This window comes from Hippichthys cyanospilos, chromosome 9, assembly GCF_059441005.1.
Source record: "Hippichthys cyanospilos isolate Australia breed blue-spotted pipefish chromosome 9, RoL_Hcya_1.0, whole genome shotgun sequence".
NCBI classification, from domain to species: Eukaryota; Metazoa; Chordata; class Actinopteri; order Syngnathiformes; family Syngnathidae; genus Hippichthys; species Hippichthys cyanospilos.
In genome coordinates this window covers 21,799,262-21,818,702 of record NC_142377.1, presented here as the reverse complement: position 1 = coordinate 21,818,702, position 19,441 = coordinate 21,799,262, and the positions used below count along the sequence as shown (strand labels likewise).

The following is a 19,441-nucleotide window of genomic DNA, read 5'->3' as shown; positions in this document are numbered from 1 at the left end:
AAAAAAAAAACATTCAAGAAACGTCAATGAGGCATTTTCAGGGCAGAGGTTTTATGATGACCGTATTTTTCCGAGTACAAGTAGACCTCACTTATAAGTCGACCCCCCCTTTTGACTCCAATTTGGGTGAATTTTACAAAAACACTGTAATAAGTCTACTCCTGACTTTAGTGGTTACATAGATCACGGCTGTCCAATTATAACACATGGTGTGTGTTATTAAATTGAAAATTACGATACTTTTTGACGCATTTCTTCATCGTTCAAAGTTCAAAGTTTGCTTTATTGTCAATTCTACCACATGTGCAAGGACAGGCAGAGAATTGAAATTTCGTGACTCTCTAACCTTAGTATACCAAGTATTATACTGTTGCGGTTATGGGGGGGTTGGGGTGGGGTGGAAACAAGACAAGTGTGAGGCAATGTGCGCATGTGCATAGATTCAAATGCTGAAACTCATGTTGCAACAATAAAATAATTAGAAGTTTCAATCCTTTATTGATTTATTTTTTTACTCAGCTGAATATAAATTTGTTGAAAAGCCTTAAAAATCATCATCACTATCTGAAGCCAAATTGCTCCTCGCATTTAACACACAGATGCTCTCTCCTATCTCCTCGTCAATTGTTCAAACATCCTCGTTACTCTTTCATGGGTAGTTATCTTCTGACTCATCCAATTTCTTTGAAACGGAGGTCTTCGGCGATGATTTGCCGATCATCTTACTTGGGATGTTCCTTACCGAATTGACGACTGTTGTGAAATCGGAGCGCGGAACGTCGTGCGTTTGCTTTTCGCCTCCCACCACCTGACATCCTTGCTGGCTCATTCGAGCAAATGTCCAAGGGCTGAAGGAGACAAGTCAAGCCACCTTTTCTTTTTCATAATGCGTCAAAGTCCGCCAAAAAAAGAAGAAGTGCATTCTTTATGATGTTCTGTGTAAATGCTCTAAAACAGATGCACACTATGTCGAATTAAAGGTATATATGATCATTTCTTAGCCTTGTAAATGACATTGTACTTTGTTTTGCATTTGAATTAATGTTATACAAACACTGATTTGTGGAAAAAATTGGTCTGTTTTGAGTTATGTAGTCATAAGTCAACCCCCCTAAGATGTGGGTTGAAAATGAGGAAAAGAAAAAACTAGACTTGTACTCAGAGAAATACAAATAAATCCAATACCATAGCTTCAAAATTACTACTATAACCACACATTTATCCCAAGAAACCATGTCTGAAAAACCCGGAAGCCCTTCAAAATTTCCTCATCTACGTACCTGAATCCGAGACTGAGTGATGGTGCTGGAGGCAAAATAGAGGACTCAATTGCAGAAAGACGGGCGGCAAAACTGGGGAGCACAATTCATTTAATAATTTAATTTCAGAAGAACAAAATGTCAAACAAGGTCTTGGGATAAATCAAATTACAGTTTGAAATGAGCAAAGTCCACAAAGGAGCTTCAAAGCAACAAAGAAAGAGAATAAACGCACAACAATAGGAAAGTGAATTTCAAATATTTATGACAGCAACAAACAGAAACAATAAAATAACAACGAAAGAAAGGAACCAGGGAACCAAAGACAAGCAAGTGACAATGGACACGTGTCTGAGGGACATGATTTGTAGACGCAAGAAACAGTAAGGAAACAAAGACAGTGTGAAGTGGGAAGAAAACCCGATGGGCAAGACAAATCAAAACACACACAGACAAAACATGAATTGTCACAAAATGAATGAACACAATAAGTCAGTTTTAATAGCTGCAGTTTTATGATATATTTTATAGGTTGAGATTAAAAAAAAAAATACTATTCACTTCCGGTTGCAGCTGAATTCTGCTGACAAAACTTTTTGAGGAGAGTCACGCAGGCTCACAGACGGAAAAGAATGGACATGTATGTCGTTATATTTTGACACGTTGCACAAAAGCTCATAATAGAATTATTTCTATGAGTAGACTAAGAAAAAATGCATAATGAGTCAAATGTAGCTGTATTTTAAATGGGAAGAAGAAAAAAGTCTTGTTTAACAGGAGAACCACTAGTTCCCCATGCTCACTTTATATGAAATGATAATTTTTTCTCTGTCTATAGGTGCGGAGGAATCATGTGATTCTAAATTATGTCTCAGCAACTATTTTCCTTGTCAGGCACAGGATTGAAAGTTTTCAAATCTCCCTAAACAAGTTTGTCCACGTCATGATTTGTATTATCTGCGACCGCATGCGTCCCTTTCTTTTGTTTAGTTTCCGCCCTGGAAACGGTCCGGACCGAGCCGAGCATCACACTCAACGGTGATTAATTAGGACGTGGGAATAAAGAATTTGAGCCGTTCTAATTAGACTGAGAGCGTTTGATGGAATGCCAGTTTTTGTAACGAGAGGGTCTGACTTTCCCCTCCCTGGCCGCCGTCAAAATGTGTCAGAGTCCTCGCTAAGTGGGCTCTAATTTGAGAGATTATATCAGCTGTGAAGTGGAGCGGCTGCGGCTGATGCAAAGCGGCTCTCTGGGGTTTAGAAACGCTTTTTTCCCCCCCTTTCTCCGTCTTCCTTGGGCTGAGATGTCGAGGTCAAGGTTGCGACCTGTGTGGTGGTACCAGCGCATGGTGTTTAAAGTCAACGCTCTTGATCGGCGGCCAAGCCCGCCCGAAGGCGTTTGTAGCCTGAACATGGTAAGGAACGTGCGGAGAGAGAGAGAGAGAGAAGAGAAAGATCCTACTTTGGTGGGTAAAATGAAGACCAGACCAGTGAATTCGATAAGGCTTTACGCGCTCGCCCGGTGGAATCTTCTATCCGTCGCTTCGGCTGCGAGTTCTGTTTCTCAGATTTGCCCCAAGTCAAAAGAAGCTTTTCACAATGCCAGTGAGCCGTTTCAGTATGTGCTCCATTTAGATACAAAAGAGGCAACGATGTCAGATGCGGTGTGGCCTGGGGGCGAGCTGAGTGTCACATCAGGCTGGAAACATGGGTTCAAACGTGCATAAATATACGGACGCAGTGTATTTCGTACAGCCTTATTCCTTCATTCGAATTTGCAAAACTGATGAGACATTAAAGAATAAATAAATACGCGTACTATAAAAGTTGATCGTGGCCACGTCTGACCCGCTTCGCCCTACCCTGAGCGTGATGTACAGTGACTTCGAGTTCATCATCTCCGGAATTGGCGAATGGCGAATAGCTTCTCCAATTAAAAACAAACACATTGGTAAACGTTAATGCAGGTTGACGGCGGAGTGCCGAATTGTTTCATCAGCATGCTATCGTTCAAAAAAAAAAAATGCAATACAGCCATGACGAGCACTATTGGCTATTTTTGTTCAGGTTAGTTAAATGTATTAAATATGGTATTTTTCACGAAAATCCTATTGGTTTATTTGTGAAATAAACCGTTTGATTTTTCTCAATGGCTCAGTTTGAGCCACGGAATTACACAAGGCCTCCGATTCACGCTGCAGCTTCAGTGAACAATTTAGTTGGAACAAAAAGAGCTTCGCTGGATCTGTTATGATAAACTTTCGTCCGACAACTTTACCATCCAATGCAACACGTCACAGTCCTTCTCGAGCAAGAGGGAAAATGGAACACGTTGTTAACTCTGAGGTTGCATTAATTCTTTAAATTATTTTTCACCCTGATATATACTCAATATATTTCTGCCAATGTTTGTGAATGGGTTCGAAACCAATCACGACTGCGGTGCAAATTTCCTTAGGCTAAAAACTCAACAACAAATGGAAATGCAAATCAACTGGCCATTTGTCATGTACGTTTATTTGTTTTTTTTCTCACCCGCCCTGTTTTTTTTTCCCTAAACTATAAATAGAATACCTTTTGTTGACACTTCTTTACACTGAGCTTTGCACTGCATGGTTAGATCCTCAAAATAACAGATTTATTTTAGGAATGTGATATTAAACGTGATTTTAACTTAAAAAAAAATATTTTTTGTAGCAAAACGATAAAAATGGTTTAAATCGTAGCATCCGACAGTGAAAACAGTCATTCGAGTCTCAACATTAAGCTAAAAAATTCCCGAACAATGTAGAGTACAAAAAAGTACGTGCAGCCATTGAGCAATATATTCAGTGTTGAAAATGACCTTATCAGCTTGATCACATTAATGGGTTCAAGGTTCAAAGATTGCCAGCGTGCCAACAGGACCTCCGGGCTCAAAAAACCCACGCTGGGAAAAAAGCTGGTTCTCATTTTGCTCCTCGTTGGCTCGACTTTCTCCAACACGGAGATGTGATGTCTCTTTGCACCGTGTAATCAATTTAATCACAACATGGCCTTAAGCTGATTATGCGCCGATAATTACATTTTTCAAAGCGTGCGCGGCAACAAACACATTATTGGTAGAAAACAGACATGGGCGAAGGATAATTACTGTTTGTACATAATGAAAACCATGCTGACCTTTATAAATCTTTACTGTTGGATTGGAAACGCAGTGTTATGTACGGCGGTCACAGTCATTTTTTTCATCCCGTGCTGAATTTGTTCACGTCCTAACAAAGAAATCAGCATTTTATAATTGTTTATGTATTGATTATAATGTGAGATGGGATACCAGTCACGCTATATGGAATGTACTGTATTTGATCCTCATTAATTTTTGAAAATTCTGACAAAGTATTCTGGCGGCTTGGGCGGTGCTTTGTGTTTCTTTTCGTCATTTGAAGAAATTTAACGGTAGATCATTTGAATAGTCTTAATCAGCCAATCAAATGCACAGCGTTTGTAACTTAAATCCAATAAGTACCTATGCATTTTGAATTTTTTTTTTTTTTAGTTTACCAAGCACAAAAAAAAAAAAACTTAAAAACTGTTCAAACCGTGACAAATATTCATGAACACCTCGTCGATTTGAGGGAACCAAACTGCTGGCTAAGCTGTGGGAGATCAAACGCTAACTTCAGTCCTTACGAAACTATTTAAACCTGTCGAAACCGTAAAAGAAATAGCCAAATAATGGTGCGTTTGCTTGTATTTAGGCACCAGTTATTCTTCAAGTTAGAATTCAGGATTCGGTTTTTGGGACCGATTCGCTGAATTGAATTGTTTTTTTTATTGAACATCTAAACAATACGAGTAAAAAGAATCAAATGAAATAAAATAAACACTAATAAATATTGGAAAAAGAAAGAAAAAACTGTAAAATAGATAGTAGAAGTAACTCAATAAAGGTTCGAACTTTTAAATTCTTCGATCTATTACCGAAGTATCTAAACAATCATCCAAAAAATGAAATGTTTACAGACTGTTCAAAAGATTACCACATTGCCACCAGGGCAATCTGCGTCAGCGGGAACTGAAGAATGAATAAGCTCATGTTCCTCGTATCTCTCCGACAGTGGGAGGAGGTGAGCGGTTACGACGAAAACATGAACACCATCCGAACCTACCAAGTGTGCAACGTTTTCGACAACAACCAAAACAACTGGGTGCGCACCAAGTACATCCGCCGGCGTGGCGCGCAGAGGATTCATGTGGAGATGAAGTTCTCGGTGAGGGACTGCAGCAGCATCCCCAACGTTCCCGGGTCCTGCAAAGAGACCTTCAACCTCTACTACTACGAGTCGGACGCCGACACGGCCACCAGGACCTCGCCGGCCTGGATGGAGAACCCCTGGATCAAGGTGGACACCATAGCGGCCGACGAAAGCTTCTCCCAGGTGGACCTCGGAGGCAGGGTGATGAAGATCAACACCGAGGTCCGCAGCTTTGGCCCCGTGTCAAGAAATGGCTTCTACCTGGCCTTCCAGGACTACGGCGGCTGCATGTCCCTTATCGCCGTCCGCGTCTTCTACCGGAAATGCGCTCGCATCATCACCAACGGGGCGCTGTTTCAAGAGACCCTCTCGGGGGCGGAGAGCACCTCGCTGGTGGCGGCGCGTGGGGTTTGCATCCCCAACGCGGAGGAGGTGGACGTTCCCATTAAGCTGTATTGCAACGGTGACGGAGAATGGATGGTACCCATCGGGCGCTGCATGTGCAAGGCTGGCAACGAGGCGGCGCAGAACGGAACCGTCTGTCGAGGTACGCTCTTCTTTGCTACGTCTTCAAGCCCGTGGTTACTGTTTGGTAACAGTAGCTGTTTGCTACAGCTTTAGTCCATCCTGACGGCAATGCTTTCTGCTCATTTTAATGATGTTCTAGGCTGGTTTAGTACATCTTAATGGCATGGTTTACACTCTATATTGGGTTCATGTCGACCCTCCATTCATTTAAACTGCATTCCTCCGTTTCATTTCCAGAAATGTCGGATATCGGTAAAGAATTATCTGGCGGGCCGCTATGCATCCAGGACTGACGGAACACTGTTAATCTTATAAACGCCAATCCGCCTGCAAGGACAGAAGTCTTCTAACTATTGTGCTCAATGGCCACAACATGACTTTAAAGTTACATTTGTGTACGTAGGTTAGCGATAGACGACAGCGCAATCTGACAAATGTGGGTTATGTAGCCGTGGAAACCAAGTCCTAAAACCAATTCACCTGTTTTTTTTTTCTTGTAGCTTTCGTGACCACGTTTAAACTCGTTAAAATAACAGAACCTTGACCGTTTTTCCACCCATAATCAAGAGAAGGGCAACTTTCAAAAGGAGTGGCGCTAGACTCACGCTCCATTCTGTCGACTGGTCGTCACAGAATTTTCCGTTCCATAACAATAGGAACAGAATGCAACGATAACAGAAAGGCTCGACAATGAACAGGATATCCAGAATTTGGCTCATTCTCCTGGCAAGAAAGCGTCTCGTGCTATTTACATGGTTTATGCCAGTATCCCCACATACTTCCTCCACCACTTTGACTATTACAAACCCAAGCCAGAGCACGCTTTTATCCTTCCAAATTGTAGCCACCTGAACTGAATCATTTAAAGGAAAGTGGCTCCGCACCATTTTGTTTAATCGCTAGATTATACTAAATGGACCAAGAGTTTTATCTTCACCACATAGCTTTTATTCCACTAAATGGAAGGCTTTGCTTATCGTGTAAATATGCGGCTCTGAAATGAGTTTGATTCGAAATTTTGGTCAACCGAGGCATATTTGGTGTACAAAATGGAACCCACACACACATCATTGGTCCAACCCAGCAGTAATGGAACATGATCGAAAAGCATGTTCCGCAACACTACCAGTGCAAAAAAAAAATCATTTTTAATCCAAATCCTTTAAAGCTATTGTTCTAACCCATATAGATTCAACGTTTTACATCTCCCGACTTGAGTAGCAATAATGTATGTGCTCATCTCACTCCTTCCATGCTGACAAAGATGGCACTTTTTCAAATGGCCTTCATTTTCCCTTCCCAACTGGAAGCCCTGTCACAGGCGCATTGATCGGATGTCTCGAAACGTCGATTTAAGCAGCACGCTTATACTCGGAGTCCTATCCTATCCACGCCGAGGCGGTTGGTGGCGGCTGGCACCCCATGAGGCCTCATTGACTGGAAACAGCGTGACAACGTGTCACCCGCACGCAACCCGCCCATCTTGAGAAACCACCTACCTGCACTCGCGATGACTGTGTTTCTGCCCTATAATTACAAAACATCCCCAATGTGTTTGTGTATGTACTGAATGTGTGTGTTACCAGGAGGGGGATAGTGATTGGCGCATATGGAACTGCAACTTTTGGGAAAGAAAAAGCAAACAAGCCCTTATAGGGTACATGTAAACATGTCAGTCCTTCTAGGTGGTACTTTTGGATTTCTCAGTTCGGAATGTTGGGTATGGTACATAGTTGGTACTGCGTTTAGAAAGAGTCTGTAAACAAATCCGGTGCAGCTCAACCTCTGTCCTGTAGTCACTGTAAATATATATCATTAACATTGAAGTATTTAACATATAAGTCCCCAAATCTTTTCACGTTAAATCAAAACAAAACAACTACAAACAAAAAAACTCTTTGCATTTTCCTCTCTTACTGTAAGGGACATGAGCTGAACTCTGACTGTGATTTTAAGATTTTACCGTAACTCTCGTAGCGCTTGGATAACACACAATTTAGTGCGGCGGTTGATTTATTGCAGTAGCTCTACCAAACTGTGTAATCATCCCGACTGCTATGCTAACGGGGACAAGTTTCTCAAGAAGCACAGGCCAATACCGGGCACACATGAGGATAGTCGATCTGCTCGGCCGCAATGAGCGTAATTACGCCGTTCTGCTTGTTTTTGTGACCTCCGTGTAACTGACTCCGTGTTGCGGATTCAACGTCTCCGGGGTTGCGTTTCGTCACGCTGCTCTTTTGGTGCTAAATTGGATTATACAAGTAATTGTTTTCCGCTCGGCAGAGACAACACTTTGATCCAATTTCATATCCTCATAGTGCTGAACATGCTGAAACATCAGAGGAGTCCGCACTCAGCTGAGTTACAGGCATACAGATTTTTAAATGTGATGTTTAATGTCACTTTTTCTTTCCCGGAGTGACATCATCACAATAGCAAATAACCGATGCTACGCAGACTTTTGAGACACGAAATTCATATTAAACCAATTTAGATTCTGAAATTTTAAACATTTTCTTTCTGATAAAAGGCAGAAGAGGCACTTTGCAATAGAGAAATTAGCTTCAAAATATAAGTGTATACTCTGGCAATAGCGAGAAGGCGAGAATATGAATCTTCAGACACCCTTGCAGACTATGATCAGAAAGGGGGGGGATCTGTATCATATTAGAACTGAGAGGACACGGAAATGGAAAAGTAGAATGTCTTCATACACATAAATCCACCGTAACCGCAACTCGGAAAACTACACAGAAAGTAAAACCCGGCGAAGTCGGCTCGGAAAACGGACGCCCGGAACGCCAGGCGCGGAAAGAGGTTGACGTGACAGCTCGTGAGCTTGACAACGTGTCGCTGAAAACCTAGCGCTCAAACAGAAGCAGACAGCAGATCATATGTTATACTTTTTATATAAATTCGGAATCATAGTTGATTAGAATCTTGAATCTTTTATGAATTTTTTTTGGCATACCTCTACAAAATACGGATAATACTGAAGTACCCTGCGATCAGCTGGCAACAAGTCCAAGTTGCCCCCCGCCTACTGCCCAAGGAACACTGGGATAGGCACCAGCAAGCCAGCGACCCCAGTGAGGATAAGCGACTTAAGAAATTGGATGGATGGATAGTCATGTATGAAAACTGTTTATTTTTTCCTCATATTACTTTGTTTTATGCATACAATGCGGCTCAGGAGTCAAACAGAAAAAAAAACAGTCCTTGAATTCGTTTTCCTTTTTTTTCCGGAAAGTTCGGGAAATAGGCCGCTTACCTTGGGCCTGATTATCGGTGCGTGCGTGCGCCTCGGTCGAGCAAACCGACATTACTCCAGACAGATATCCTTTACACCGACGTACTTTAACCATCCTCGCCGTCATCCTGTCTTCGCACTCGCACAACGCCGCGGTTGATTAAACCTTCATGAGGAAAAAATGCATTATCTGCGAGTGCAGCCAGTCTGAGCGGAGATGAATGTGATGCCTTTATACAAAAGTCATGAACCTCAACGCGGTGCCTCTGCCAGGATGGCGCTCATCTAAATGTTCCCTGTTTTTTTTTTTTTACCCCCGTCTTCGCTAGACTCCGCCGTCTTCCCCCGAAAGCCGATCTGGCCGCTTGCAACCGCGGTCGGCCGCCGCCTCTGGAACCGCAACATTCTGCGTAATGAATTGATCCGTTCGAGATGTGCCGTCGCCCAGCAAATATTGCGGCATAATGAATTGATTTGAGAGAGGTGCCCTCACGGGGGCTCCGCGGAGATCTTCTTTCATAGCCGGATTACGAAGCCGCAGCGACCGCACAAAGCGGCCCGGATGAAAGCGACTATTTGTACTGTAATATTTATAACTCGAGCAGCCGGCGCTTTGTCCTGACATTCCCGCAGCTTAACGTACAATTATGGGTGTTACAATTAAAGTCTCAGCTGGATCCCCGGCAAATAATTACGCTGTCAGGAAATCTGTCAAAACATTGATATACAAGGTGGGGTGCTTACAACAAATTGCCGGGACCTTCCCTCAGTGATTGCCTTACAAGTGAGATTAGATTTCCTGCTCGGAGTGGAGGAACCGCAGCGGCGGCTTTCGGGGGCAAAGATGGCCCTGAAAAGGGAGATTTGATTTCCCCCGCCAGCCTCCAGGGGACGGCGTGTTGCATAGACAGATGGGCTTGTGTTTGCCCTCGCTGCTCCCGCTCTCTTTGGCGTTCCCTTCGCACCGGGACAAAGCCAGCCGTGTTCGTGGAGGGAATCGTAAACGTGACAATGCCCGTGTGCGCCTTTCCGCCGTAATCTGAGCATCTCGGTCCCCGCTATTGTGAGTTCAAGGGTCCCGAGAGTAAGAGTGTCAGTGCGTGCGTGCCTGCGCCGTATGGGCAAGATCCAAGATAATTTCCCAAGCAGCAGTAAACATTGGAGAAATGACCGCGAAAATCACTCATTTCTCATCTGTGAAATGAGTGTATGAAGAGTTGAAATCAATACCGTAATCCTCATAACTTGGATGTGCGGATCCAAGTACCCAAATCTGATTTATTGACTGATTTGTTTTTTAAGCACTTCTATGTACATTTCATGTTGAAGATTATTAAATCAATCAGTTTCTCTCTATTTTGACTTGACTATTAAGCAGTGAAAACAATTCTCTAACCACGAGGGATAGACAGATATTGGAATTGACCGATTATTGATCGGGCGAATTCCAGACTTTCGTTAGGATAAGTGATTAAGGATGAGTGGATGGATGGATGGTTTGCAATCAGAAATGATGCTCTTTAGATGGGCGGATGGATGGATGATAGCTTGCTGTCAGAAAGATGGATGGATGGATGGATGAAATTACAGCAAAGATCCCAATGATTCATCACGTTTTCAGTGAAATTTCACGTTCTTTACAGTAGAAATCTAGAGAAAGCCATTTATCACTTACAGGTAACTTCAGCATTCCCTTAAGTTACAATTTCTCGAATGATTTTACCCATACCCTCAAGCGTAGAGAATGTTATGTTCTGAGGCTGCTTATCTATTCCTGGCACACGTTGCATTGAATCAGCGCCGAGTAGAATAACATCTCAAGGCAGTCAATGCGTTCTGGGAGGAATGCTGCAGGTTAGGAATCTATAGCAAAGCTACACGTGCTCATCCTAATGCGGAGAGAGTCAGTGCATCGGTATGTAAAATAGCCGTTTAGATGGAGCATGTTAATACCAAGAAGGTTGTGAAGGCTCTTAATAAGCGCCTCTAATTTGCCAGCGGAATCCCAATTATTGAAATCGCTCCGTCTGGAGGAGAGTTAAAGGAACGAATCAGCGCCGCAGCCCTCGCAATTGCACACCGCCGCCTTTATTTCCCCGGGTACCGCTGTCTTATAATGCTGCCTTAATCGACTAACAGTGCTCATGGAGGACTTATGGGGGTTGGGAGGTAAGCACATTGATGACTGCTCGATTGTCTTTTGTGCTGCCGGGTGACAAAATGCAGATCCAATACAGCCTTCGGGACGTTTTACGCATTGTGCGAATACAAATCAAAGAGACAATAAAAAGAGTCATTCTCAATCTTTTTGTTACCATCGGTTTCATGCAAGACCATATTTGGACAGAAATAAATACAAATGATAAACAGCCAACCGTTACACTGACGCTAGTTGTTTTAAATATCGGTTGGGTTGTGCCTGTTTCTTTGTGAGCGGGTCACATCTTGTGATAATGAGAGAGGATAACCCCCCCAAGTGTGTTACTTGCGTTCAGCCTATTTATTTTAAGTAGGACAGCCGATAGTCTTTCAAATGCAGTAAGTTTTCGTCTTTTCTTCCGTCTCGTAATTAGGCCTTTCCCCCTTTCTGAAGAAGCTCTCAGAATACATTTTTTGTTGAGTTATTTTTGCTGGCTGTGTGCTTTGGTTTATATCTCAACACAACTCTTAACTTTATTTCGACAGCACTTTATAGCAACTGCCTCTGATTGCAAAATTCATGGAACACACATTTATTACGTAATAAAGGCAGTTAAAACAAAAATATAATACCATTAAAGACAGTAAACACGACAAAACACTAGCACAGTACTGAATTTCATGCTGAGTCAAATGCTAGAGAATAAAAAAGTCTTTAAGATTAATTTTAAAGGCAGAGAGGGGGATTGCTGAATGTTAATTTATCAAATCATGTGAACGAGCCAAGCAATTCCTCCTGCAGCTTATTTTCAAAGTAGTATCACAATTTGAAGCAAAATCAGCCCATGAGGGCATGTGCAGTGTGTGTGATTGGTGAAATTGCATATGAGCACTTTGCGGCAAATTGCAACTGTTCGGGTCGGTAAAACAAACACACTTATGTCGAGGTGACTGATTTGATTGGCTCTTGTCAACATCATTTTAACTGGGAAGCTTCCATTAGCTTGTAGTGTGTGCAGGCGTGTGTTGAGCTTGATTGCAAGCCAACATTCAGTTTGGCTGCTGGTGACTTCACGCACCGTCTGCCAGCCAGTGTTTGTATTCAAGATGCTTGGTGAGAATGTGACCTCGCTGCAGTGATGTTGTTGAAGTGCAGGTGTTGTTGTTGTCATTCCAGCACAGAAACGAGATGAGAGAGAGAGACATCCTCAAATCTGGAGATGGGATTATTTGATATTTGGGTTATCTGGATTGATGCAGCAAAGCGAATTCGCAGTCAAGCGAATCAAGGGCCTGTTCACCCCTCTTTGATCAGTAAGTTTTATAGTAGTTCTTTTGATTGATTTATAATAAAGAATAAAGCATTTTACCCACTTTATTACAAGAAACAAAATAACAAACGGAGCTTTATGGAATTCATACTTTTTAAGAAGAAGGCAACAGTATTTTACCACAAAACCTCAGTTTTCCGCCATATTTTAAAAGCTCACTCATATTCCATTTCATTTGAGGACAGTATACGAGGGTTATCATTTTTCCTTCATATTCTTTTTTTTTTTTTAATTTGTACACAGGTTAACAAAGCGACGGGTACCACGCCATCGAAGAAAAATGTTTAGCATTTTTGAATTTCTCTAAATGTGCGCTTGTGAAAATAGTATTTTTCTGTCTTCAGACTTAATTTTGACCTCATCTGGTCTTGAGCCTTGTAAACTCTGACTTGGACTCGATAAAGTTGGACACACACGGCGCTGCTAAATACGGTCTATAGTTGTGATTGTGTATTAGTGCCCTGTTCATAATTGGCGAGCAGTCCAACCCCCTCTTCTCTTGCCAAAAGTCAGCTGGCATAAGCTCCAGCTCACCCATGACCCTAATGAGGACACGCTTTATAGAAAAAAAATAATGGATGTCATGCTAGTCTCTCAGTAGCACAACTCTACTTATGGTGACATTATCTATGCATCAACTTGTGTTTAGAGTGCTTGAGTTGCACGTGAGCACAAAGGAGCACTTAAGCAGATGTTCGTCAGCACCGGCGCCTCTCTAAAAAAATGCCAGAGCAGGCAGTGTGAATTCGTTCCAGCATCTTTTCAGTGACATGACTGAGCTAAGACCGGTGTCATTGGAGGCTGGAGTGACAGCAGGCAAAACAGTTAGCCATGTCCTTGTGTCCACAGAGGCCCCTGGAATCATTCCCTAGCCTTCCTTCTCCCGTCTGATGAAATTTCAGCATGGCCAGGTGTTTTCGTTTCTGTCTTTCTTTTCTGTCCGTCAGTCTTTCACTGTCTGTTCTGCATCCCGCACACATCCGTACCGAAGTTGACAGCACGCGAGAATAAGGGAAGACGGAAGAGACGATCCTTTAACTTAAAGTGAGTGTAGAAAATCCCATCGCGGCGCACATGTGCCGGCATGTGCAGCTCCAGTATGTGCACCGTAACGTTTTATACCCGTGCACGTATACTTCATCATGCTCCGTTTCACGGCCCATCCATCATGCGTTGATGTGATAACGTGGCCCGTCGTCCCCGAGAATCGCCCCCCGCCCCGCCTAGCCTGAAAGATCGCGGCCCGTTAAGCCCCCCCTTAACATCTTCCACATGTTCCCGCACACAAATGTCGTGTTCTGCTTCAGAATGCAGAGCGAGGCTCGCCCTCCCCGTCACATGTTATCCCCGCGCCGTCTTTTACATCTCGGGTTGCAATAGCACGTCGTTTTACACGTGATCACTCATCTCGTTCGCCGGAGAGGCTCCGCGCGGGGCCCCCGGAGCCTACTATGGGTGCCCGATCCCCTTCTGAACCGGAGAACCAGAACTCCTGATGACATGGGACAGTCTGGACGGTGTTTGCGAAAGGGAGAATAGCAAACTGACAAGTGGGGGAACTGATGGTTCTGCTTGACAAAGCCTGGACGGGTCATCATGACAACTGTTCCATTCCATATGCGCATCTGCAACACAGCCGGGATTTAGTCCAAACATCCCCGTTTACCCTCTCAGAGGTCCAGGACTCTGCTCCGGTTGAAGAATTCATGCCTCCCTGTCGACTCAGGGAGGCTGATTGATAAAGCATGTGTCTGGATCAAAGATGGGGAGCAACGGTTAAGACGGAAAACCTTTCGAGTAAAGCCGAGCATACATGGCGCCAGTAAAATTTCGAGCCCGATTGCGAGTTGGCCGCCTCGCTTTTTAATCAGTGACAATTTCAAGACTTATTTGCTTTGTGACGTCGTGGCGGTAACGAGGAACAATTGGCGAACTTCGATCGGATGGATTCCCGACGTGTCGGAAATTTGGCCGACCGAAGAGTGAGTCCACTCAAAACTAAGTTACAAATAGACTTCCCAAAGTCTGTATTTTTTTTTTCGTTCTATTTGATCTGTAGGAAGGGGATAAACAGTAAGCGCTAAAGTTGTTGCTGCATATCCTAGTGTCAATGAAGGGTTATACGTAAACAGAAACAAAAGGTGCAGGACTTCCTAGGGTCAGTTGAATCTCTTATCGGATGCCAATATTCATCAAAAGCCCATAGTCCAGACTGACTGTATGTATCCAAGCTTGGTGATATTTGTGACGCATATTCTCCGACCGCCAGATTTTTTCGTTCAACATCCTATGATCGGATTTTTGAGTGACACCACTTGTAGCATAACTTCCATTCATCACAAAAGACACACCTCCAATACAGTTTGACTTTGATTCACTTTTTATTGAGGCGAGGGGTTCCTCAACTGGTTTTTCATAAAGTTCTCGCTGTGCTGACATCCAGATGGGCCAGAGACAGACTCTCGGGCCGCCAAATCGTATGCCGTTGAAGCCTCAAGCCAGATCATCACATTTCCCTTCACACATTGCTAATTCGCTATATTCTTCAGAGACCTTGTTTCCTGTGGTTTGTTCAATACACTTTTCACATTCCAGATGTCGGACATCATTGCTGGACCTCATTCCGTTCGCTACTATATTGGGTATAGCTACAAAATTCAACATTTGAGTTATTAAGTACTGCGATTGGCTCGCAACCGGTTCAGGGTGTCCCCCGTAGGCAGCTGGGATAAGCACCAGCAAGGCCGCGACCCTTGTGAGGATAAGCGGCTCTAGAAACTTTATGGATGGATGAAGTTATTGAGTAGAGCAGATGGATTCAAATGTGAACATTGCGCTTCATTAATAAGGATGCGAAGAAATTATTTCATCGCCCCTTTGTGCAAAATCCTGGAGTTCCTCCCAGAAATAATGTTTGTGGCTCTTTTGCTTCAAAGATGTTTTGAAGTCATCAGCTCAACACAGTGGTCAATTGTCTTATTGTTTACATTTGCAAATATTCCCACACACTGCTGCTTTGTGTCATCTGCACTCATTTTCCTCAGTCATTGAGCAAGATGAGCACACTTGATGCTGAGCAGGACAACAAGATTGGCTCCAGTGACCTGATTTAATTGTGGAAGCCTGTTTGAGGGGGCGGGTGGCGGCGGTGGCGCTGATCGGCGGAGAAGCGGGGGCTTGCGATGCTTTTCCGTCGCTGCGGGGGACAGCTTGGCTTCATAAGCGCACTACTTACCAAATTTTCTGGCTGTTAAAAAACTTTTTTACTTCCCTCCGGGCCGCCGCAAAGCAAATACATTGCTGCCTTTAATGAGGCCGCGCCGCTCTCCGGTGGAATTCCCAGGCTTTCATGGAGAAGGTGCGCGTCGACACGGCTCTCCATTCTTATATCCTGTGTAAAGAAGTGGGTTCATCCAGAGGATACTTTGGTAGATGAAAGGAGTAACGGCAATTGCTAGGCTAATCCTTATCTATTCACTCCCGATGTTCCTACAAGGACATTGTACTGTAGTAGCAACGGAGGTTTTTGGGCAAGAATGATGTGCTCCCCCTCTATGCTGAGGTCTCTCCGCTGTCATTTCAGCTGCTTTTGCACAGTTTATTCTGTAAAGCCCTTAGGGATCGGCGGGTTATAGCCAAGTCTACCGGATTGGGTGGAGGTGAGACCAGACGTCAAGTCTAATGAGAAAGTTGCTCAGTTTTGCCTACTGTGGCAAAACAGTCATTCCACTTCCTGTGCATCGCAAAGCCTTTGAAGTATGACAATACATTTGACACAATGAATCAAAGGGAACATGTATAACATTAAGAGTGTTCACCCATCCAAAAAGCGAGATTACAAAACCAAGTTAATCTTACTTTATGTGCCCATTTCAGCACCTTTGCTAGGATCATGTCAAGGCCAAAACTTGTTCCACTATGCTATCAAAGCTGTGCTTGCCAATAGTCTTTCAGTATAACACAGTCTCTCACGTGCATGAGATACTACCCGCCCCTCTATATGGATAGATTTGAGCAAGACAAGAAATTAAAAAAAAGTGTGTTATACTATTCTTGATCATAGTGTGTGTTTGAAAGCAGCATTTCAAAAGATGGTTTTAAGACACCTGGGAACCGGTTTTAAATTGTGAAAAAAAAAAAGGCCTCAGGTCAGGAACGGACCAGGTTTGACTAAACATCATATCAAAACTCCTCTGGGCCTAACATGAAGCAACCTCTTCGCTGAATCCCAGGAAATACTCACTTCCTTCCAAAACCAGTGTTCTGGATTACTGCAGGGCTGTATCATCTCTACCGAGAGTTTCAACAGTTCACTCTGTGCACATTCAGCCGTGCCTCGACGCAGACCAGGCTTCCGACTCCCCAAAAAGCACATCTTTTCTCTGCAACTCCATGAGCTGCCTGGAACATATTAGTTGCGGTTATTAATGAGATTGTTTTGATGCCTCCCTTCCTCTTGTTTTAACCCCCCCACTGTGAAACTACAAGTGATGATGGCTTATATACAGTATATAAAAAAAAAAACCCTGCAAGCTCAAAGGAAGACGGAATGTGCAAAAACAGAGAAGAAAGAGTCCTTAAAGATCACGCTTAACCTCTACTGACCGCACGGCGTGATGGTATGCTCTTGGCAAGCGCTCGATAACTCTTGAGACATAAGTTGACTCCGCTGAGGTTTGCAGTCGAGATAAAAAAAAAAAAAAAACCTCAGAGAAGACAAGGGGGTCCTCATTAAAGCCTGTGAGGAATTCATGCGCACATCATTAACAACAGGATAATATAGTACAGACAAGCCTGAGCTGTTAACATAAAGGGTTAATTTGTCACATACAAAATGTGTATATATATATATATATATATATATATATATATATATATATGTATTTAATATTCTTGTTAGTGATGTATAGGGCTTGCTGTTGATTCAGATTTCCAAAATCTATTCACAAGTGTCCAATTTACTTTGATTTTCGATTTGATTAATGATTTCACGCCGTACCGATTTTAATTCCTTATGGATGACATTCTCACAAAAAAATGCATTACAAATAATTGAAGCTTCTTTCTTTAACAATATGCATTAGTAAAGATTTGAATATTTATATGAACTCATTCACTGCCATTGAGACTATAGGCGTCAAAGATTAATTAAACCTGGGCCTGCAGTGAAGGATTTGAGAATTGAGACAATGCAATTACTTTAATCATGTCTGTTTAAATGTGCATGACCTGATCAAATCAACAAATCACTATTTAAATCATCTCCAACCAAATAAAGTGGCAAAACTGCCTTCTCATGACATAAAAAGATCGATTCATGAGTCAATATTGGCCTATGAAATGTAAAATAAACTAAACCATTCAATCCATTTTTCAACCCACGTCCAAAGATGGACGACAAAGACCGGATTCACTTTATTTACCGTTATGCGCGATCGTGCCAGAGTTCACTTGCTTTTCCAGATCAAGTAGGTCAGCTGGTCTCTATCGACCCCTTTGCGTAACACTGGACCAGCCTATCAAAAGTGTAACTTCTTGTCTGTAGCTTACCCCTTTCTAAAGAGTAAACGTTTTCTCATCGGAGGTGTCTCTCTTCAAAATCCTCCCTTGACACCAGATTACTTTTTCGACAGGACATTGGCAGCATCTTGTGCAACAAAAACCACAAATAGGTGAAATTTTCAGAGAATAACCAGGAAAATCTTCCGCGCGGGGAAAATGTGTAAATAGCGATGGGGTTACTGTACTCTGCATAATAGAGGACCGAGGATATGACTCAGAACAGAATGTGACATTTCGATATCATGAGGGACATGTGCCTCTGGAGCAACCCTCGGTGGAGGAGACATGACACGTCGCTCCCAAAATAAGCAGTCTTAACCTCCAGCAGAGCCCATGCGTGGATGTCAGCCTCAATATCTCTGCCTTGCGACCTTCTTACTATATATAGCACCTCGCGTATTGATTTTGGGGACGCAGAACATTTGGAGCGCCACACCGACATCGATGACCTATTTTCCACAGATCGCTTGCAATTATGTGCATGCACTCTTTTGTCTTGGGGGCTGCAGGAGGCAGCGGATGTGTGCGCGGCGAGCAGACACAAAACGGCGCAGTCTTTACCTAGAGAGGGCCTGGAGACGTAGCGTCTTTATGATGGCGGTCCCCGCAACACACAACGAATACACGCGTTATTTTCCTTCAAGTGAAAGCACACAGATCTGTCGTTTTCACGAAATCTCAATCGGGAATACGACCGTCCCGGTCGTGAGATTAACGGGATCGCTCCATAGTGGAGTGATTAGCAACGGCTCATTCACAGTATTTGTACCTCGCTTCTAATAAAGGGCAGCGACGGAGAAAACGTGCCAGCGAAAAGCTTGGCAAAAAGCAGATTTCATTCCATCTGTTCGTACGCGACGCCAACGGGCAAGCTTCCCACCAGTCAGCGATGGGCTATGTTTCTACTCGTGCCTCGAACTAACATCGTTATCCGTCGGCGTAGGTCGCTGCTCTGTCACCCGGGAAATGTGCAGGCCAGGAATTATGTCATGTTGGGGACAGACCAAAGCATATGTGACTTGCTTTACAAAATAAGTCAATTGTTTCGCAGACATAATGTGCTGTGGGCCAAATTGAAAAGGAACCGTGGAAGTTACACAGAATCCAGACCTCTGTTGAGAACACTACATA

The 19,441-nt window shown here is 43.3% G+C and overlaps 1 protein-coding gene across 4 annotated transcripts in view; it reads left to right on the top strand.

The window, feature by feature from the left end:
• Positions 1-19,441, top strand: part of ephb2b (eph receptor B2b) — a 130,615-nt gene that overhangs the window by 58,923 nt on the left and 52,251 nt on the right. For all 4 annotated transcript variants that reach the window (XM_088422757.1, XM_088422754.1, XM_088422756.1 and 1 more), the window contains exon 3: positions 5,360-6,044. In XM_088422757.1, the coding sequence (XP_088278883.1) occupies positions 5,360-6,044 (685 nt within the window). The remainder of the gene's footprint in view (positions 1-5,359; positions 6,045-19,441) is intronic.